Raw genomic sequence first — 17376 nt, 5'->3', positions numbered from 1 at the left:
TTCCGCGGCGAATGAGCCAAAAGCGTGGCTGCGGTTCAAATGCCGACGAGCACAATCACAGCTAATACTCGGAGGCAAATTCTTCCGGTTCCGGAACATGGTTGTTCCGCACCGGGCCGACCTCCCCAAAGCAGTTAGCGGGGTGGCCTGTGGCCAAGAGCGCCAATGCCGACAAGCCTCGCCGAGTCGCCGCCTCGCCCAAGATTCTGCGAAGCCTCAGGTTCACCTCTGGTCATCTAGTTCATCAGGAAAAAGGAATCCCCTTTGCTTTCTATCGATGTGCATTCAGCCAAGGATCACAGAGTACTTGAACTCTCGCTTAGCTGTGACTTCGGCCATCTTCCGGGCCCAGGGCTAAGCGCTTTTCCCAGTTCTGTGCAAAAACTGGAGCTTTCGGCCCGCATGGCCAACCGGGGGTTCCATCGCGGCCTCTGTGACTGGCCAACTTCGGCCCGATTTGTGGGATTCGCCCTGCGTTTCGACGGCCGCTGCTTACCGGCAAAGTCTTCCCCATGGTAGAGCACTTAACCTGCCCCTGCGGCAGAGCTTTTCGGGCCCCGAGCCCTCCATGACGCGGATAAGAGAGCGATGGCTGGGGAGAACACTCCCCCGGACGAGATCCCCTCGTCTGGATTGAGTAATGACTCTGCGGTGAGCTTCTTACGGTTGACGTGTGAGCTGCTCAGCGTATCGCAGGCTGGCGATTCCTCAGGATGCCCCGGATGTCCTGCTGGCGAACCCCAAGGAATTGTGGAGAGGGCTGGAGTAGCGAAACCCCGAAGTTTCTGCGGATGCATACTTTTTAGAAGCTCCTCCCACTCTTGAAAAATCTCTTTCCACGACTTTACGCCTTTCTCTCTCGCACCGTGTCTGTATACTCGCAGTCATGGGTCTCCTCACACTCGTCGAAGACCGGCCCACGCCAAAGGCCGTTTACAACTGGCGAATCTACGTCCTGGCCCTTATCGCATCATGTGGTTCCAACATGATCGGATATACCTCTGCCTTTATCGGTACGACCATTACTTTGGCCTCGTTTGAAAGCGAATTCGGCCTCGATGAAATGTCAACGGATCATGTCGATCTCATCAGCGAGAACATCGTGTCGCTTTTCATCGCCGGCGCCTTTTTCGGGGCAATTTTCACATATGCACTTGGTCATTTCTGGGGGCGCAAATGGAGCTTGGTCATTGCCTCCGCTGTCTTTACCCTTGGAGCTGGCCTCCAGTGCGGGTCAAAGGGCTCAAGTGGCCTTGGTATCATGTATGCAGGTCGTGTTCTGTCTGGTCTAGGGACCGGTGTGGCATCGAACATCATCCCCATCTACATTTCCGAACTCGCGCCTCCTGCCATTCGAGGACGTTTGGTCGGTCTTTATGAATTGGGCTGGCAAGTTGGTGGACTCGTCGGGTTCTGGATCAACGTGAGTTTCCTTTCATCAGCTTGCCGACGATAGCTAACAGTATCTCTGTAGTACGGAGTCGAAATGCACATGGCACCTACGCACCAACAATGGATCATTCCCTTTGCTGTCCAGATCATCCCTGCCGGACTCCTTTTCGTGGGAGCCCTGTGGATCAAAGAGTCGCCTCGCTGGCTCTTCCTGAAGGGCCGACGGACCAAGGCCATGCAGAACCTCACATGGATCCGTCAGCTCGATGAGACGGACATCTACATTACCGAAGAGGTCGCCGCCATCGACCAGGCATTGGAAGAACAAATCGCTACTGTCGGCATTGGTTTCTGGAAGCCGTTCAAGGCTGTTTCCGCACGCCCAGCGATCATGTACCGACTGTTCCTCGGCTGCATGCTCTTCTTCTGGCAAAACGGATCTGGCATTAACGCCATCAACTACTATAGTCCGACCATCTTCACCAGCATCGGTGTGTCTGATTCGGATGTCGGCTGGATGACTGGTATTTTCGGCGTTATCAAGGCTGTCATGACCTTCGTCTGGCTCCTGTTCCTCGTTGATCAGCTCGGTCGACGAAACTTGCTGCTAGGCGGTGCAGTCACCGGTTCTATTTGCATGTGGGTGATTGGATCTTACATCTGCGTTGTTCGCCCGGAGGATAACCCGACCGACAAGTTGAACGGGGGTGGCATTGCTGCAATCTTCTTTTTCTACCTGTGGACTGTGAGTATACGTCCCTTCTTCCTGTGGAAGTTTGCTCTAACATGACCAGGCTGTCTACACTCCTACCTGGAACGGAACTCCCTGGGTCATCAACTCGGTACGTGCCTAAACTGTCCCCTGCACATCATCTATTCGCTAATCCGTGTACAGGAATTCTTCGACCCCAACATCCGCTCCCTCGCCCAAGCCGCCACAACAGCCAGCAACTGGCTCTTCAACTTCCTCGTCTCGCGCTTCACAAAGCAAATGTTCGCAACCATGCACTACGGCGTTTACTTCTTCTTCGCCGCCCTCTCCTTCCTCGCCTTCTTCTTCGCGTTCTTCCTCATCCCCGAGACTAGCGGTATCCCTCTCGAAGCAGTCGACAGACTCTTTGAGATCAAGCCCATCTGGAAGGCACATTCTAAGTTGAAGGCACAGCTCAAGGAGGATGAAGAGCAGTTCCGCTTTGAGATTAAGGAGGGGGTCTTTGGGAAGGATAACGAGACACCTGGGCAGGCGCATGTGGAGAATCCCTCGCCCGATTTGCCGGCGCAGGAGCGGGATGCCGCTAAGGTTTAGATTTTTATGATGAAGAGATTAGATATAGACTAGACTTGATAGATTTGGGAACTTGGACGTGAATGGACATTAATGATAGCACAACCTTTCCGACTTGTAGTTGAACATATCATGGATAGATATGGCTCGCGTCCAGAGTCTGATACGCAGGAGATGAATCCATTAGAGCGCCAACAAACCGTCTCTGGCCGGACTTCCATCACATCTGGCGAGAACCTGATGCACTAGAGAGAGCTCACGGACAATGTCTCTATGATAAGATCGCCCATTTGCAACTTTCTCCGCCTGTTTGCCCGGGTGAGGTCTTCTGCAAGATATTCAAATCGCGTAAGCTGGCCCCTCACGCCGCTGACGGCATAAAATTAAGAAGCCCTAACCGAATCAGTCATGGATCGGACGCAGAGGCCAGGGTGTCCGGCAACCCCGGAGGTCCCGGCTCAGCGTTTAGACGGACAGGCATTGTTTAACTACCTATGTTGCGCTTACCAAGCCCATTTGTGCAAGCAATCTATTATGAGTGATCCATTTATGAACGTCTTCTTGACGATCTCAGCCATCTCGAGACGCTTCAAGACTACGCACTACGATACACGCACAATTCTCCCCGGAATTGCGGCTTATCAACCGACGCAGCTGCCGACGCATCAACTCGCGAGAAGTATTTGACCCGGTGTCGCAGTTTTGGTACTCCATGAAAAGTCAACAAGGTCACTCGGCCAATGTTCGTATATTATATTGCTGCTGTTCGCGGTTCAAGTGGTTCAGCCCTGTCGGTCTTCAGTGTCCATCGTTCAGGACTGCATTGGCCTCGTCAACGTCGATAACTCGTATACCGCCCTCGCCAGCCCTCGCTTTGTCTAGGTAGGAGAACTTAGCGCTCGATGTTGTTGCCAGTCGCTGCGGTAATTTGGTGAGATGCTAGGTTATGGATCGATTCGTAGTCACACATATAATTCGCCCAGCAACGCAGGTGCGGCAGCGGGTTTCAGTCACTCCTTCCCATTCCGTCGAAATCGCACCTTCCTTGCAAAGTAGGTTAGCTTGCAGGGCAGGTGTGATAGACACACCGCATATCGTTCCTTCCTCTCTTAGAACAAGACTTCCGGCAAGGAAGGCGTGGTGCCTCTGGTAACATGTGCGCCTTCCTTATGTTATTCCGAGAGTCTGGCCATAAGAGCCTGCACTTACATGGTGGCTTTGTGTTAGGTAGGACGAGATGCGTTGGTCAGTCGTCAGTCTTCAGTCGTAATAACATCGTTGAAGACAACGTAACCTCTTGGCGGAGCTGTTAAGATCCGATCCAGATACGCCGGGCCCATCCATGTGAGCGGCTGATGATCATGTCCACGCTGCAGGGAAGCTTCGTCAATTTTATATTCCCATCAGATTATAAACTGATAGGGGACAAGAAAGCAAAGGGGTGCAGAATTCCTCCATCGTCGAGCCCTCTAGGGTTAATCTACCGCGGATTTTCTTCCAGCTGTATATCCGGAATCGATATGAGTGGCAAGTTGCAACTCGATCTACCCTACCGGGACAGGTTTAGAGAACCATATGGACGGGAAAAGGGTGAACAATGCCTGTTCCCGTGGATATGGGGTTATCTAACGCTGGCACTGAGCGTCAAGGCCGGGGTGCAGGGCTCTGGAGAGGAGGTTACTCCGCAAGAGCTCTACCTTGTCGCTTCCCCCTCCGATATATACAGAGTCTGGTCCTACTGACCAAGAAATGGATTTATATACATCCTTCCGGCCCGGAGGATGAATGCAGACCATATAGGTGAGGCTGGGCTATTGGTGGAAGATCTGAGTCACCGACCGCAACCGGCCCGATCGACCATCTTCGTCCCGGTTCTTCTTGATACTGTGCAGACTCCCATCTTAAGCATATTAGCCTAATTGTCAGGGTAAAGAGACAAAGGCAAATATCCGCGAACTGCCTAAACGGCCAAACGTCTCCAACTCAGAAACCCTTGCGCAGATCTGGAGAAATGCGGGGTACATAATCCCGCCAATTGTAGCCAACAGAGAAAATGGATCGGGCGATGGCATCTATATAGACGTTTGTCACATGGAAAGCAAAGGTGCCAAGATATGTTTTAACCAGGAGATGGCTGAATTGCAGACTAGGAGTACCTGATGATCTGGTGTATCGAAATAATTAAACGTAGCGGTTAAGTGGACTGATCATTCCATGAATGGTGGAGAATTCCGTTCCAGGGGATTAAAAGGGAAGCGAGCTTTAGGCAGAAGAAGCTATACCTTTCTGTGAGATCTGTGGTGTTTACAGAGTATGCTGTGCGAAAGAAGGCTGCGGAATGATTGTGTAGGCCAACGCGACAGAGATATAAGAAACCAAACACGTCTCTCTTCAACGCTCTTTGTCGGGTTGGACTAACCCCTACTTCGTCATCTCTGTGAGTATACAGATAAGCGACAATGCATCTCTGTTCGAGCATTATTCTCTCTCTACCTCTCCTACCGTGTCTGGCCAGCGCCGCATCCTTGACAGTGTCTAGGCCAGATCGGGTCGTGAAGCGTGCTCCAACCTGTACACCTACCTCAGCAAATAATCCCGCCATTGATGATGTCCCTGCCATCCTCGAAGCCATCCAGGAATGTGGCGATGGGGGTGTAATCGTGATCCCCAAGGACACGGAATATACCATGGCCTCACGAATCGTGTTCGACGGGTGTGGCGGTTGCGACTTCCAACTCGAGGGCACACTCACGGCATCTGAAGATCTGAGCTATTGGAATACGACACGCGAAATGATCCTGTTCGACAATGTTGCGGGAGGGAAATTTAGAAGTCTGACTGGGAAGGGGGTCATTGATGGGCGAGGCCAGGTCTCGTACGACTGGTTCGGCGAGCACGGTAATATTAAGCGGCCTGTCATGTTTTCGATCGGTGGCTCGAGTGACATCACGGTCTCAGGGATCAAGATGGTGAATCCGCATGTCGCTTTTGTGTATGTGGGACATGGATCGGAGCGCATCGATATCTCGGACTTGGATATGTCGGCCGTGAGCGAGAGTGAGCATGGACCTAGGAATACCGATGGGTTCGATATCGCCGAGGCGTCGCACGTCAGCCTTGCGAACATCAAAGTCGTGAATCAAGACGACTGTGTGGCCTTCAAACCAGGCTGCGACTACGTGTCTGTCCAGAATATCGAGTGCGATGGCTCGCATGGCCTCTCCGTCGGATCCCTCGCAAAGTATCCCGGCAGCGTGGATTCCGTGACGAATGTCTGGGTCAAGGGGGCGAGGATGATCAACTCATCCAAGGCGATTGGCATCAAGATATATCCCGGCGGACCAAACTATGGAACGGCTGTTGTTCGCAATATGACGTGGGAGGACATCTACATCGAGAATTGCGATGCTGCATTCCAGTCCGAGGCCTGCTACGAGCCTCCAAACAAGGACAGGTCCTACTGCGAGGCGAATCCGAGCGCCTCGGAAATTACTGATGTTTTTGTCCGCAACCTGACTGGGACTGTTAATGATCGGTACGGAGGCACCACGGGCTATGTGTACTGTCCAGTGGAAGGCGAGAATTGTCAGATTCATATCGCGGATTTCGAAGTCACTTCAGCCGTCAGCCCGTCGGAATTTCTGTGTGACAAGATTGCCCCGAATGTTCTCGGCATTGAGTGCGTACCAACCGACCCTTATTAGAGACGCTAGTTCTAGTGCGCGACGACACTCCAGAATACCAGACCTATGTGTATAAAATTAATGCGCACTCCCTCAGGGGTGAGGTTCGGCTGAAGAATTCACTCCGTGGGAGTTCTACCTGGTCACCTTCTGTAATGATATCTGACATATGCTAGCCTTCGTACCGTCGTCCTTCTTACAGCCAACTACTCCTATGTAGCAAGGTAGGCTATGGCAGTTAGAGTAAATACTCCTTTCTCTGACCATAAGTCTGAAAACGCATTGCGGCAAGGCTGTGCAGTGCTTCCTTCGTGTTTTCCCCCCTCGTCAGCAGCCACAGTCGGCCTATTTCCAATCATCAACTATGAAACGCCGCGTACTTCTCCCTTTTCCTGGTCGGTGTAGCACACTCGTCTTCACCGACTGCCAACTGCGGCTGAGATCTGTCAGAGCCTTGTAAGCCTGGAACAAGCCCTTATTATGGGGGCCAGGAGCCCTTGTCTCTTCCCACTTTTCTATCGTCTTCCAATTAATGATGAACTGAGCCAAATGGAGCCAAACAACCTACTCGGCGGATTAGATTTAGACAATCCGATGAGTGGATTGGATGCACGCAGCGATGTCGAATTCAAAGAGGGCCCATGCATAGTCGCTGAAATCAGACGAGATTCTGTACGTTCCATCCCATCTGACCTCCATTCAACTCGTCAGGCACTCTGACTCTGTTGAAGTCGAGTAAATGCAGTAAATATGTGTCAGAATCTATTAGTCCTGTGGAAGTTGACAATTGGATTGAGGCGAGTGTGTGTGATCCAGCTTGACCTTCCCGACCCAAGGAATACTAATCGAGCAGGGTAAATTTGCCGACGGCTTAGAGGGTTCTCGGAGGGTGAGGTTGATGTATGTCTCTCCATCAGCACGAATGAAGCGAAAATGCTAATCAAGTCAGATTCCCATGCACAACGTCGACAGCTCTCGATGAGAACGGCAATTCTCCGCAGTTGAGTGAAGCGCTAGAGCTCGCTCTGAACCGGGAGCGATTCACTCGGCTCACGCAACGGTACCAGTTCGCCAGTGCCTTCGAGGCCTGGCGACATCGTTCTCTCTCCGGGTACAGTGTGCGCAAGGTTGAGTACGACAACACTGGAGCAGCTAAATCCATCAGTACATCCCATGCCTTTTCTAGAGATGCAGCTAACCAGGGCAGCATTTACCTTGTCAATAAGACTTTCAGGTTCTTTCGCCTCGGCATTCGCAATCAATCACAACTTTTCAACATGTACCACAGTCGTGCTCGCCCTGAGAGTCTGTCCATACGAGCAGACCTTGCTAGAGCAAACCTTGGAGCGACATGCTAACCTAATCGGCCACCCACTCCTCGTCCCGACTACCCTAGGTGAGGTGTGCCTCGGAACACACAAGCAGTTCACACAGAAAATCCTACATGAGCTTAGTATCATTGAGAAAACTACTGGTCAGCACGGGTGGCTCCAGATCCCCGCCGTGGATGCGTCAGCTCACGACAGCGAGCTTTCCAGGTTGGGACACGCAGTTAAGCATTACATATCTGTCTCGAGACGGCGCGTGGACTCGATCCAATGTCACCTAGACTGGATCATGCAGTGTATAAACGACCCCAAATTGCATGATTCCCAAACCCAGGCTCAATTCGAAGAGTGGATTGGGAATATTGAGCTTATGCTCAAGTTCCGCCAGGCCGACGTGACGTATAGCGAGCGGCGAGCCGATAATCAGATCACGGCAGTGCGACACCCAATAATCCATGAATGTGCCAAAGAATAAGGCTAATGATAGTAGATCTATGGACTCCTTACTCAGCGAGACAACATGGTTGGGGTCTCAGTGGCCGTCGAATCGAAGAAGATATCCGAAGCATCCAAACGCGATGGAGCGGCCCTCAAATCACTCAGCGTCCTCACGGCACTGTTTTTCCCAGCTACATTTATAGCGGTACGCCGTGCATCATTTATTATCGCTGATCCGCAGTTAATGTTGGTAGTCTAGACACTCTTCGCACTCCCGAGATTCTCACATGCTCCATTTTGGCTGTATTGGCTCATTGTTATTCCTCTGACCCTCGTCACCTTCGGCTTATGGTCTGGCTGGACATTTTACCGCCACCTCCGGCTTTCTCGGGAGGCCACTGCGACGGGTCTTGATAAGGAATCACCGCTGGATCCTGGGCGAGAGCTTCGCCTAATTTCGCCCTTATTGGCTGCTCCTTTTGCCATATCAGCCCACAGGCAAAAGTAACTCATTTGCTTCCGACGGGGGATACCAAGTCAGTGTAGGGAGTACAAGATGATGGAGACTGATCACCGAGCCATGAGATGCATAGACCAGTGTGGAAGACTGGGGCATATGGATGTTTTCAGGCACAGTTTTGTCGGCTTCTTCAGGGTACTTTCAGAATGAGATGGAATCCGCCGGGTATATTCTCCGCCAGCACACTCGGGATTTGTAGAAAAATGAAAACAGTCAAAGTCCCGTCCCGGTTGCAAATAATCAGAAGCTAAGATCCGACGTCGCCTGGAAAGGTCTAACATCAGACTGACAAGTGGTATTAAGGGGGGCGGGGGCAGAGCTCCAGTGAGAAGCTATGCCTGGATCCTCTGCACTAGACATGTCGAAGCACTGGCAAAAGCCGTATGGCCGACGGAGATCTGACTTAGAACAACAGAGCTGGGAAATACCGATGACATCTTATGGGCGCTACTCATTGTTGGTTATTCTAGTAGGGGGGTTAGGTAAAAGAGCATACGCACTCTCTTTTCGGCGCAATCGGATCGACTTCCGTAGTCACGAACAAGATCGGATTCGCGGTATGCCTAGTCTTAAGGATGGAACCTGATAGGCTGCCAGGTTTTGGTGGGAATCCATCGAAAGACCGACATGCAACGCCGTTTGCATTATTCGGCCAGACGTCGCCGCAGAATGTACTTTGCTGGTTGAAAAAAGCGATGTACTCTTCAAACTCACTGAGAGTCGAGAGTTTGGACGCGCCTGCACCATCAACGCATTTGATTAGGGTATTGATGTCTTGGATGATGGTGCTGCTGTTGATTGCGTAGTTGCATGGGCTCGCTGGTGTTGCGCCCTTAGTCACCGCTGCTGAATATGTGGCTGTATTGCCTTGCTCGAGTCCGGAGAGGATAGTGGCAAGGTTCGGGAAACTCTCGAGGGGACTCTACACTGCTTAGAGTATGACCTGTTTAAAATCTGAATAGGTCGCCAACATAGGCAGGGGACACAGGTCCGAGGGTGTAATAGGGATGGGCGGGTACCTGAGATCGTGCAGTAACTTCTCAAGCCTCGCACTGATAGTCGACACCGAGAGTCCCCAGGAAGAACATTGTGCCTGACCTGTGTCGAAAGACGATTGCACGAATTAGTTGATTGCCTTGTCAGCATCGTAGAGACTAGATTTCCAGCCCAGACTGTAGTAGTCTTCCCCCCTCAACAACACCATCAAGGACCATTCGGCCGACATAACCCGGGAAGAGATGCGTGAATGTCGCGCCGAGAACCGTTCCGTAACTCCATCTGTAGTACCATAGCTTTGTGTCATAGTGACCAGTAGCCGCCTGCTCGGCTTGGGAGATACGACAGCATATCGCGCGCAACAACCGGTGTACTCACATAGGCCGCGGTCCCATTGGAGCCCCCAACAGTCGGGGACAGGCTTTGCCAAAGGGTTCTGTGGCAGCGAACTGGGTTCCGGTTCAGGTTAAGAACGCATTGGAGATTTCTGGGTAGTGCATCTGCTCGAACTGGGCTCGGCCTTCTGGATAGTCCGGCCAGCTATCGACTACGGGTCCACTGCGGCTTATTCCGCGTGGATCAAAGCCGACGATGTTGTGTTGACCCTGCCCGATCTGCGTCGGATCTACGCCTTGGGATAAAACCGCATCTATGCCGGAGCCGCCGGGTCCACCTGTATGCGAGTTAGAACGTGCGTATGTGGCCGAAGACGAGCACCGACTTACCACTGACCTGGAGAAATAAGTAGACTGCTCGTACCCCCTGTCACTTTGGTCGCCGACAGCCTGATAAAGACAATAGCCGTGGTTCCCAGTGTCATAATCCAGCGGAACCTTGAGCCTAGCACATGTATAGTGCAGCCCATGGAGGATGGAGAACACGGGTAGCTCCACCATTTAGCGTTACATCATAGTGTAGTTGTAACGAACCACACCAAGCTCCAGTCATCGAGTGTGATATTGGGAGTTATTTGTATCGCACAGGCAGCCTGCACCAACAGTGCAGCTACCGTTAAAGCAGAACACTTCATTGGGGCCGGCGATATAAGTTTAACCATGCGATGCTGGCTGATGACCTCCGTAGAGCATAGCAAGCGATTCTCGTTATGTAGCATTTTGATAGCAGGCCGCGGATTACCCGATGGCTGTGTACAGAAATAATGGAATGTTGTTAACGAGGCGCGAATCAGTCTGGCTCCCTTTCGATGCACTGGGATTCCCCGGGTTCTGTAACCTGCGATCACGAATGATGGGAGTCCAAAGCCAATTGGGGGCCCAGCGTGAGCTCCATTTGTATAGTGGAGCTGCCGCTTCGCCTCGTGGGGTTTGGGTCAGCCTGGTTAGGTGTCAGCCACCAGCATTATTCTCGGCCACGTCCGGAGTCACTCCGGATTATTACCACGCCGCCTCCAAGCTGCCCTGGCTCGAAGACAAGGAAGAGTCCTCAAACAGAGCAAGTTCTTTCCATATCCGTAGTGTACCCCGTAGGTCGGCCAGCATCAGTAGACTGTAATTTCCGACTGCTGAAGATTTGCGTGGTAGGCAAACATCTTGGGTACAATGCGGATTAAACTTTGAAACCCTCACTAAGTTTATGATGTCTTTTAATCATAGGAGACTGCCGTCGGTTATAGCAGGTTGATCCTGTGTTCAGCAGCTTAATGGACCTGATAAGGCCAAGAGGACCCGGCATCAAGCTCACTTATGTAGCACTGGTAGAGGCGATTGACTTTAGAACGGAATTCTAACTGCATCACTCTAGCGAAAAGATGGTAACTTGGAAGTAAAGTTCCGTCCTTGAGAACTGAATTGGGACAGCGTCCATGCCCCATGCAGAATGGCAAGTAGCGGGCCTCGCTCCTTCGGCGTATGGGCGGTGCAGTATTCGCAAGAGCCAACGTGTATCTACTTGTCGACCATGGTACATATCTCTAGGGATCTCTCATCTGGATTCGTAGCGAGGGCCGCGCAATTCATCGTCCGTGCCATGGAATCCAAGACATTTTAGACACCTTTTGAGCTCGCCCGAAGCGATGTCCCGTCGTCTGTATATCCTCCCCACGATTGTGGGACGAACAAGTAGTTCTTGACTCGGCAGCACCGGCACCACCAAATTCAATGCGTCGTCTTTTCAAAAAGAAAAGAAAGTCCAGAGTTTGTCTCAAACATCCAAGCTCAGTGCGCTCAGCTTGATTTCGGATGTGGCGTGGTTCGACGGTCCAGCCAACCAGATGACGCAAACCAACGCAAATGGGGCTCGCCACGCAAGCTGAATCGTCAGCGTCCACAAAAGCTTTTTGGGTCGAGACTCAAAGTTCTATAGACTCGCTGTGTGATTGGAACTGCCCGATGCTCCACGAATCGGATCTTAGCTAGAGGATGGGCGACCTGTCAAGGCGCGGCTGCTTCGTGGACTCCCAGCCACTGATTGATTGAGGACTCCAATGGTATATAACAAGTCCTAGGATAGTCACTATGAGTTCCACAGGCAGGCCAAGTTGCATTCTGCTAAACACTCACGATGAAATTCAACCGGTACTCGGCTGCAATTGCAGTCGCGGCGACTATTCAGACATGCGCTGCCCAGACCTACACTGACTGCAATCCCACTGAAGGTATGTGCCCATCTCATCCAACTACAACTCGTCGCGCTGCTGACCCTGCAGCGACCTGCGACCCGGATAATGGCCTCGCAACATACAGATTCAGCACCGACTTTACTACCGGTGACTCGTCATTCGATGGTTGGAATACAACCTCTGGAACAGTGACAAGCACCGACCTCGGTGCCTTGTTCACCATCAGCGAACAGGGCGATGCCCCGACCATCGAATCTGAATTCTATATCTTCTTCGGTTACGTTGAGGTCAAGATGCGCGCGGCCAATGGCACTGGTATCGTTAGCACAGCGATCTTGGAGTCGGATGACCTTGATGAGATCGACTGGGTATGATTTACTTACCTGTTCTCTCTGTCTTGGGCTGAAGAAGTTGCTCATACATCGCAGGAGCAAGTCAGCACCTTTAACACCGAAATCCAAACGAACTACTTCGGCAAAGGCAACACCACCTCATACGACCGCGCCACAACCGTGACGGTCGACACCCCCGAAGACACCTTCCACACATATGGAATCGAGTGGACCGAAAGCGCCACGAACTGGTACGTCGACGGCGCCCTCGTCCGCACCCTCAACTACGCCGACGCCGTCGACGGCACAAACTACCCGCAGACCCCCATGCGCATCCGCATCGGTATCTGGGCCGGCGGAGACCCGGATAACTCGGAGGGGACGATCGAGTGGGCCGGTGGTGAGACGGATTATACGGAAGGGCCGTTCAATATGTACGTTGAGTCGGTTAGTATCATCAACTATAACCCGGCCGACACGTATACCTGGACGGACCAGACGGGGTCGTATACCAGTATCAGTGCGGCGAACGGGACGTCGGATGGGACTACGCTGTCTAGCTCTAGTGCGAGCTCCAGTTCCACCTCGAGTGCTTCAAGTTCGAGTTCAAGCACTGCGGTTATTCCTTCTACCAGTGAAGGATCTTCCACTAGCACGACGGGCGAGTCAAGCTCCAATGCTGGTGCAACCGCGACATACGGTGGCTGTGCCAGTGCCAGTGCAAGTACCAGTTCCAGTGCGTGCGCCAGTACTAGCGACGTTGTTTACAGTTCGACTGCTCCGGTCGGTAGCTCGAACTGGTCCTCGGTTGTTGGGGCATTTTGCCTCGTCTCCCTTGCAACAATCGTCACAGCGATGATGCCGCTTTGAGATGTTGGCGAAGGCCCTATTGTCATATGCCTAAGCCTAGTTCCTGTTAGAAAGTTGGGTCTGTCCAAATGAAGAAACCACTGTGATTCGAGAAAGAAGATCACTAGATCACTATTAAACGTCATACACTGAACTAAACCTCACGCGCCTTGTCCACGACACCACCCTTGTTACTACTCTGGGACTCCGAGCCAGGGACAACCGCGGTAATTACCTCTGCTCCCTCAAACTTTGCGTTTATTTCCTCCAGCTCGAGTCCCTTGGTCTCAACAAAGGTAAAATATGCAATGATGAGGAAAACAAAGTCCCATGCAGCATTGATGAAATAGAACTTCCACCCGAGGTCAGCCATCGCGTAGGCCATTGCAAAGGATGCGAGGAGACTAATTGAATGACGTGGTTAGCGCGATCTTCATCATGTCTGATGTGCCAAGCTGGTGCGGGTCCAGAGAACTTACCCAAATCCAGAATCGAGCATGCGGAAAATAGCAATACCCGTCGTACGAAGCTTGAAAGGCGACACTTCCGTAGGATACAAACTTGTCATTGGCGAAACTGAGAAGGCATAGAAGCCCTGGAAGAGGAATATAACAGCAATTGTCCCGTAGATTCCAGAAGTATGGGTGCTATTGCCGTATCCTAGTGGCGGATCAGTTAGCCGTGGGCAGGACAGAATAAGGTTGGGGTTTCACTCACGTTTGATTAGACCCCCGATCATGAGTAGAGTGGCAACCATACCACCAGCGCCAATGAACATTTGCTTTCTACGACCGAGTATATCGAGCATAAAACTTCCGAAAATCGCGATCGCAAAGGACCAGCAATTGATAATTACTTGGACCTGAGTCTGAGTCACTGTGTCAGTGATCCCAGCCTGGCTGAGGATCTTGGTCAGGTAGAATCTAAACACAGAAGTTAGCTTTTTATATGTCAGGTTAGCACATGAAGAATCAATACTGACGAGATGATAAAATTGCCAAACATGTTAATCATCGGACCAAACGTGCACAGGATCACAAGCCTTCTCCGGTTGGCCTTGGTGGAGACGATTTCCCTCCACGGATTGCGAGGGTATTCCTGAGCCTCGCGCGCAATCGTGTCCTTGATCTCACGCAGTTGCTCGTCCCCTTTCTGAAGATCTGTTTTACCCTTGCCTTGCATCAGGATAAGCACTTCCCAGGCCTCGTCGCTGCGTCCCTGAGCAATCAGCCAGCGAGGAGATTCGGGTACAAACGGTACGATGAGGACAGATAAAACACTGGGAATAAACTGCAGCAGCGAAGGCAGTCGCCACGACCAGGTGCTGTCGATGTTTTGGCTACCGTAGTTGACAATGGACGACAGCAGACTTCCGACGTAGTAGCACGAGAAGAAGAGGCCTAGAACCCGGGCACGTCGACGAGGAGGCAAGAGCTCTCCTAGCAGAGTTGGCGCCGCGCCATTACTGATGGCAGAGCCGATACCAACAATGATTCGGGCGACGACAAACATGCCAATGTTCTGAGCAGCTGCCTGGAGGATGATGCCGATAACAGTGACGACCGCAGCGATGTAGATTGCTCGTCGACGACCAAAATAGTCGGGAACAGGTTGCATGAGGAAAGCACCGAGTATACCTCCCATCCACATAGCGGCATTGTTAAGACCTTCAGTCGCAGTTGTCAGGTGGAAGTACTCGGAGTAGGATGGGAGGATCAGAAGGCCGTTCATGACAGACGAGTCGTATCCTAGAGTCTATATTGGTCAGGACAGTCGAGTGAAACACACACGCAAAGTATGGCTACTCACTGCTGAGTTGACAACGGTGGCTGCCAGGAGCAATGGCATGAGCAGCCGGTGGTCAGCCGGGACCCATCGTGAGAGGTGCTTGCGTTCGAAGGCCATTGTTATTCTTGATCAACACCCATCCCTCAATAGGACTGTTGCAACATGCCTTATATATGTCTGGCCAACACCGACGTTTGTGAATCTTCAGTATATACGAGCGCAGCCTCAAAATGGCTTATCAGTCCCAGCCATCCAGACTCGCTTCCAGAGTTGGGGTAGGTCCGGGCCAGCTCGGGCGAGTTGCCGGAGACCTGGGATTTCTCCACACATGACTAGCGTGTAAATCAAATATGGCCAATGGGCGTCAATTTGATGATAAGGGATGTGACTAATGGATGTACCCCGTCGTCGGAGATCGGCCAAGTTGGCCCAAAATGAGGAGTAGTGGGATGAGTCGATGTTTGGCTAATTGACATCGGTGATAAGGTATTTAAAGGTCGCAGACTTGTGGGATGAGCCAGTTGCAAGCGCTATCAAACACTTCCTCAGTTCCTGTCCAATACTTGTTGTTCGGACTAGTGCGGAGGTCAAACGAAATAAACGAAAGACGAATTGCGCCGTCAGGGAGATGCCCGCACAGCTCAAAAAATGGCCAGCTTGGGCTGAATACACCTCCGAAGGTGCGAAAGAGGCGCAGGATCCCGAGTTCTTGGCCATCAAGAAAGAAGTCATTGCAGAGTACGGAGCCGAAGCGCTTCGTCAAAGTTGGATCAAGGTGTGCAATGATCTGCGGGCCATTACCGACGAAATCACAGAAAAGGGTAATAGTATAATACCCGTATTCGACACCACCCAAGTGCTCCAGAATGGCTTCACGGCCGCTCAACAGGAAGAGATTCGAGGGGTCGGCACCTTCATTTGTCGGGGTACCATTGCGGAAGACGAGACGAACACGCTATACAACGATCTCAAAAGGTTTCTTGCCGACAACGAGGGATCTATCCAAGCGTGGCCGAAGGAAAGCCCATCCATGCTCATCCTATACAACTCGCCCACTCAGAACACTCTCCGTGCGCATCCCCGTCACCTCCAACTACAGCGCCAGCTCAATGAGCTGTGGCATGACTCAACAGGAGAATCGTCTTCTGACCCGCTAATCTACCTGGATGGTGTTCGCGATCGTGGTCCAGGTGTACCATTTCTCGGCCTGGGTCCTCATATCGACGCCGGCAGCCTCTGCCGTTGGGCTGACCCGACCTATCGGACGGTTTACGACAGTATCTTCTCCGGAAGCCCAGAGAAGTTTGATCCTTATGACATGAGTATCCGCAAGGATGCAGATCAGGCGCTTTATGAGGGGGTGGCTCACTCGAGGGTATTGCGCACCTTCCAAGGCTGGACAGCTCTGACACCCACGGCGCCGAGGGAAGGCACGATCATGATGTACCCAAATCTCAAGGCAGCAATCGCGTATATGCTGCTTCGGCCTTTCTTCCGACCTCCGTCGGACCCAACTGTTGACCTCATGGATGCAGAGACCTGGACGCTCGATGATTCCTCCGGGTGGTTTCCTGGGACATTCAAACCACAAAGCCAGCGGCTCAGCCGGGCATCCCATCCCCACCTCCGCCTAGAAGAATGCCTGGTCCATGTACCCGCAGTGAATGCTGGCGACACTGTCTGGTGGCATTGTGATGTGAGTTTCCCTTCTTGCAGCCATGCTTGTGAGGACTGCTGCTAATCGTAATGAACCCTTCGCAGCTGTGCCACGCCGTGGATACCGAGCATTTTGGAAACCACAATGCATCCGTTGCATTTATTGCGTCCTGTCCCACAACACGGGTCAATGAGGAGTATGTCAAGAGACAATTGGCTGCCACTTTGGAGGGCCGTCCCGCCCCGGACTATGCAGAAGGAAATGATCTCAACGAGACGAAGTTGAAGGGGTACGTCGGGCTTGACAACCTTGGTGCAGATGCTCGTAGGGCGTTTGGTTTTCACTTGTTAGATGGCGCATGAGCTGGTGAGCTTCATGTGGGTGTATCTATGGATTGTATAGTGGACAGAAGCGGAAGAAGCATACACATCGACGATCCCTGGATCAAGCGAGGTAATGCGATATCAGGTCATGTGTACGCCCAGTGTAGTTGGAATTATGTAGTCCTGTTCGCTGCACAAGCGATTGAG

General features: G+C 52.0%; 7 protein-coding genes across 7 annotated transcripts; 5 read left to right on the top strand and 2 right to left on the bottom strand.

Moving 5' to 3' along the window:
- The first annotated feature begins 702 nt into the window (after nucleotides 1-702).
- Nucleotides 703-2765, top strand: BJX68DRAFT_240136 (sugar porter family MFS transporter). The gene is made up of 4 exons (XM_071040637.1): nucleotides 703-1423; nucleotides 1475-2137; nucleotides 2187-2234; nucleotides 2288-2765. The coding sequence occupies exons 1-4, from the start codon at nucleotides 887-889 to the stop codon at nucleotides 2696-2698; spliced, it is 1659 nt and encodes a 552-aa protein (XP_070897476.1). The 5' UTR covers nucleotides 703-886; the 3' UTR covers nucleotides 2699-2765.
- A 2371-nt stretch (nucleotides 2766-5136) lies between these two features.
- Nucleotides 5137-6381, top strand: BJX68DRAFT_268329 (pectin lyase fold/virulence factor; the record flags this gene model as incomplete). The annotated part of the gene is made up of 1 exon (XM_071046058.1): nucleotides 5137-6381. One exon carries the CDS (start codon nucleotides 5137-5139, stop codon nucleotides 6379-6381), a length of 1245 nt encoding a protein of 414 aa, XP_070897475.1.
- A 729-nt stretch (nucleotides 6382-7110) lies between these two features.
- BJX68DRAFT_256230 (uncharacterized protein) lies at nucleotides 7111-8634 on the top strand (the record flags this gene model as incomplete). The annotated part of the gene is made up of 5 exons (XM_071043152.1): nucleotides 7111-7163; nucleotides 7310-7524; nucleotides 7568-8124; nucleotides 8179-8331; nucleotides 8386-8634. The coding sequence occupies 5 exons, from the start codon at nucleotides 7111-7113 to the stop codon at nucleotides 8632-8634; spliced, it is 1227 nt and encodes a 408-aa protein (XP_070897474.1).
- A 259-nt stretch (nucleotides 8635-8893) lies between these two features.
- BJX68DRAFT_276927 (uncharacterized protein) lies at nucleotides 8894-10462 on the bottom strand (the record flags this gene model as incomplete). The annotated part of the gene is made up of 5 exons (XM_071048225.1): nucleotides 8894-9556; nucleotides 9590-9744; nucleotides 9848-9924; nucleotides 10117-10315; nucleotides 10375-10462. The coding sequence occupies 5 exons, from the start codon at nucleotides 10460-10462 to the stop codon at nucleotides 9125-9127; spliced, it is 951 nt and encodes a 316-aa protein (XP_070897473.1). The 3' UTR covers nucleotides 8894-9124.
- Nucleotides 10463-12132: 1670 nt separating this feature from the next.
- BJX68DRAFT_240130 (glycoside hydrolase family 16 protein) lies at nucleotides 12133-13560 on the top strand. Its single transcript, XM_071040636.1, has 3 exons — nucleotides 12133-12256; nucleotides 12308-12588; nucleotides 12649-13560. The coding sequence occupies exons 1-3, from the start codon at nucleotides 12163-12165 to the stop codon at nucleotides 13420-13422; spliced, it is 1149 nt and encodes a 382-aa protein (XP_070897472.1). The 5' UTR covers nucleotides 12133-12162; the 3' UTR covers nucleotides 13423-13560.
- On the bottom strand, nucleotides 13484-15561 carry BJX68DRAFT_119722 (general substrate transporter). Its single transcript, XM_071036095.1, has 5 exons — nucleotides 15211-15561; nucleotides 14384-15156; nucleotides 14119-14324; nucleotides 13881-14061; nucleotides 13484-13805 (listed from the first exon to the last, which is right to left on the bottom strand). The coding sequence occupies exons 1-5, from the start codon at nucleotides 15304-15306 to the stop codon at nucleotides 13556-13558; spliced, it is 1506 nt and encodes a 501-aa protein (XP_070897471.1). The 5' UTR covers nucleotides 15307-15561; the 3' UTR covers nucleotides 13484-13555.
- A 256-nt stretch (nucleotides 15562-15817) lies between these two features.
- Nucleotides 15818-17208, top strand: BJX68DRAFT_268324 (uncharacterized protein; the record flags this gene model as incomplete). The annotated part of the gene is made up of 2 exons (XM_071046057.1): nucleotides 15818-16885; nucleotides 16951-17208. The coding sequence occupies 2 exons, from the start codon at nucleotides 15818-15820 to the stop codon at nucleotides 17206-17208; spliced, it is 1326 nt and encodes a 441-aa protein (XP_070897470.1).
- Nucleotides 17209-17376: the final 168 nt, after the last annotated feature.

Source organism: Aspergillus pseudodeflectus (genome assembly GCF_044049435.1).
Source record: "Aspergillus pseudodeflectus strain CBS 756.74 chromosome Unknown BJX68scaffold_30, whole genome shotgun sequence".
NCBI classification, from domain to species: domain Eukaryota; kingdom Fungi; phylum Ascomycota; class Eurotiomycetes; order Eurotiales; family Aspergillaceae; genus Aspergillus; species Aspergillus pseudodeflectus.
Note: the sequence above shows the minus strand (reverse complement) of the source record. Positions and strands in the feature narration are given on the sequence as shown.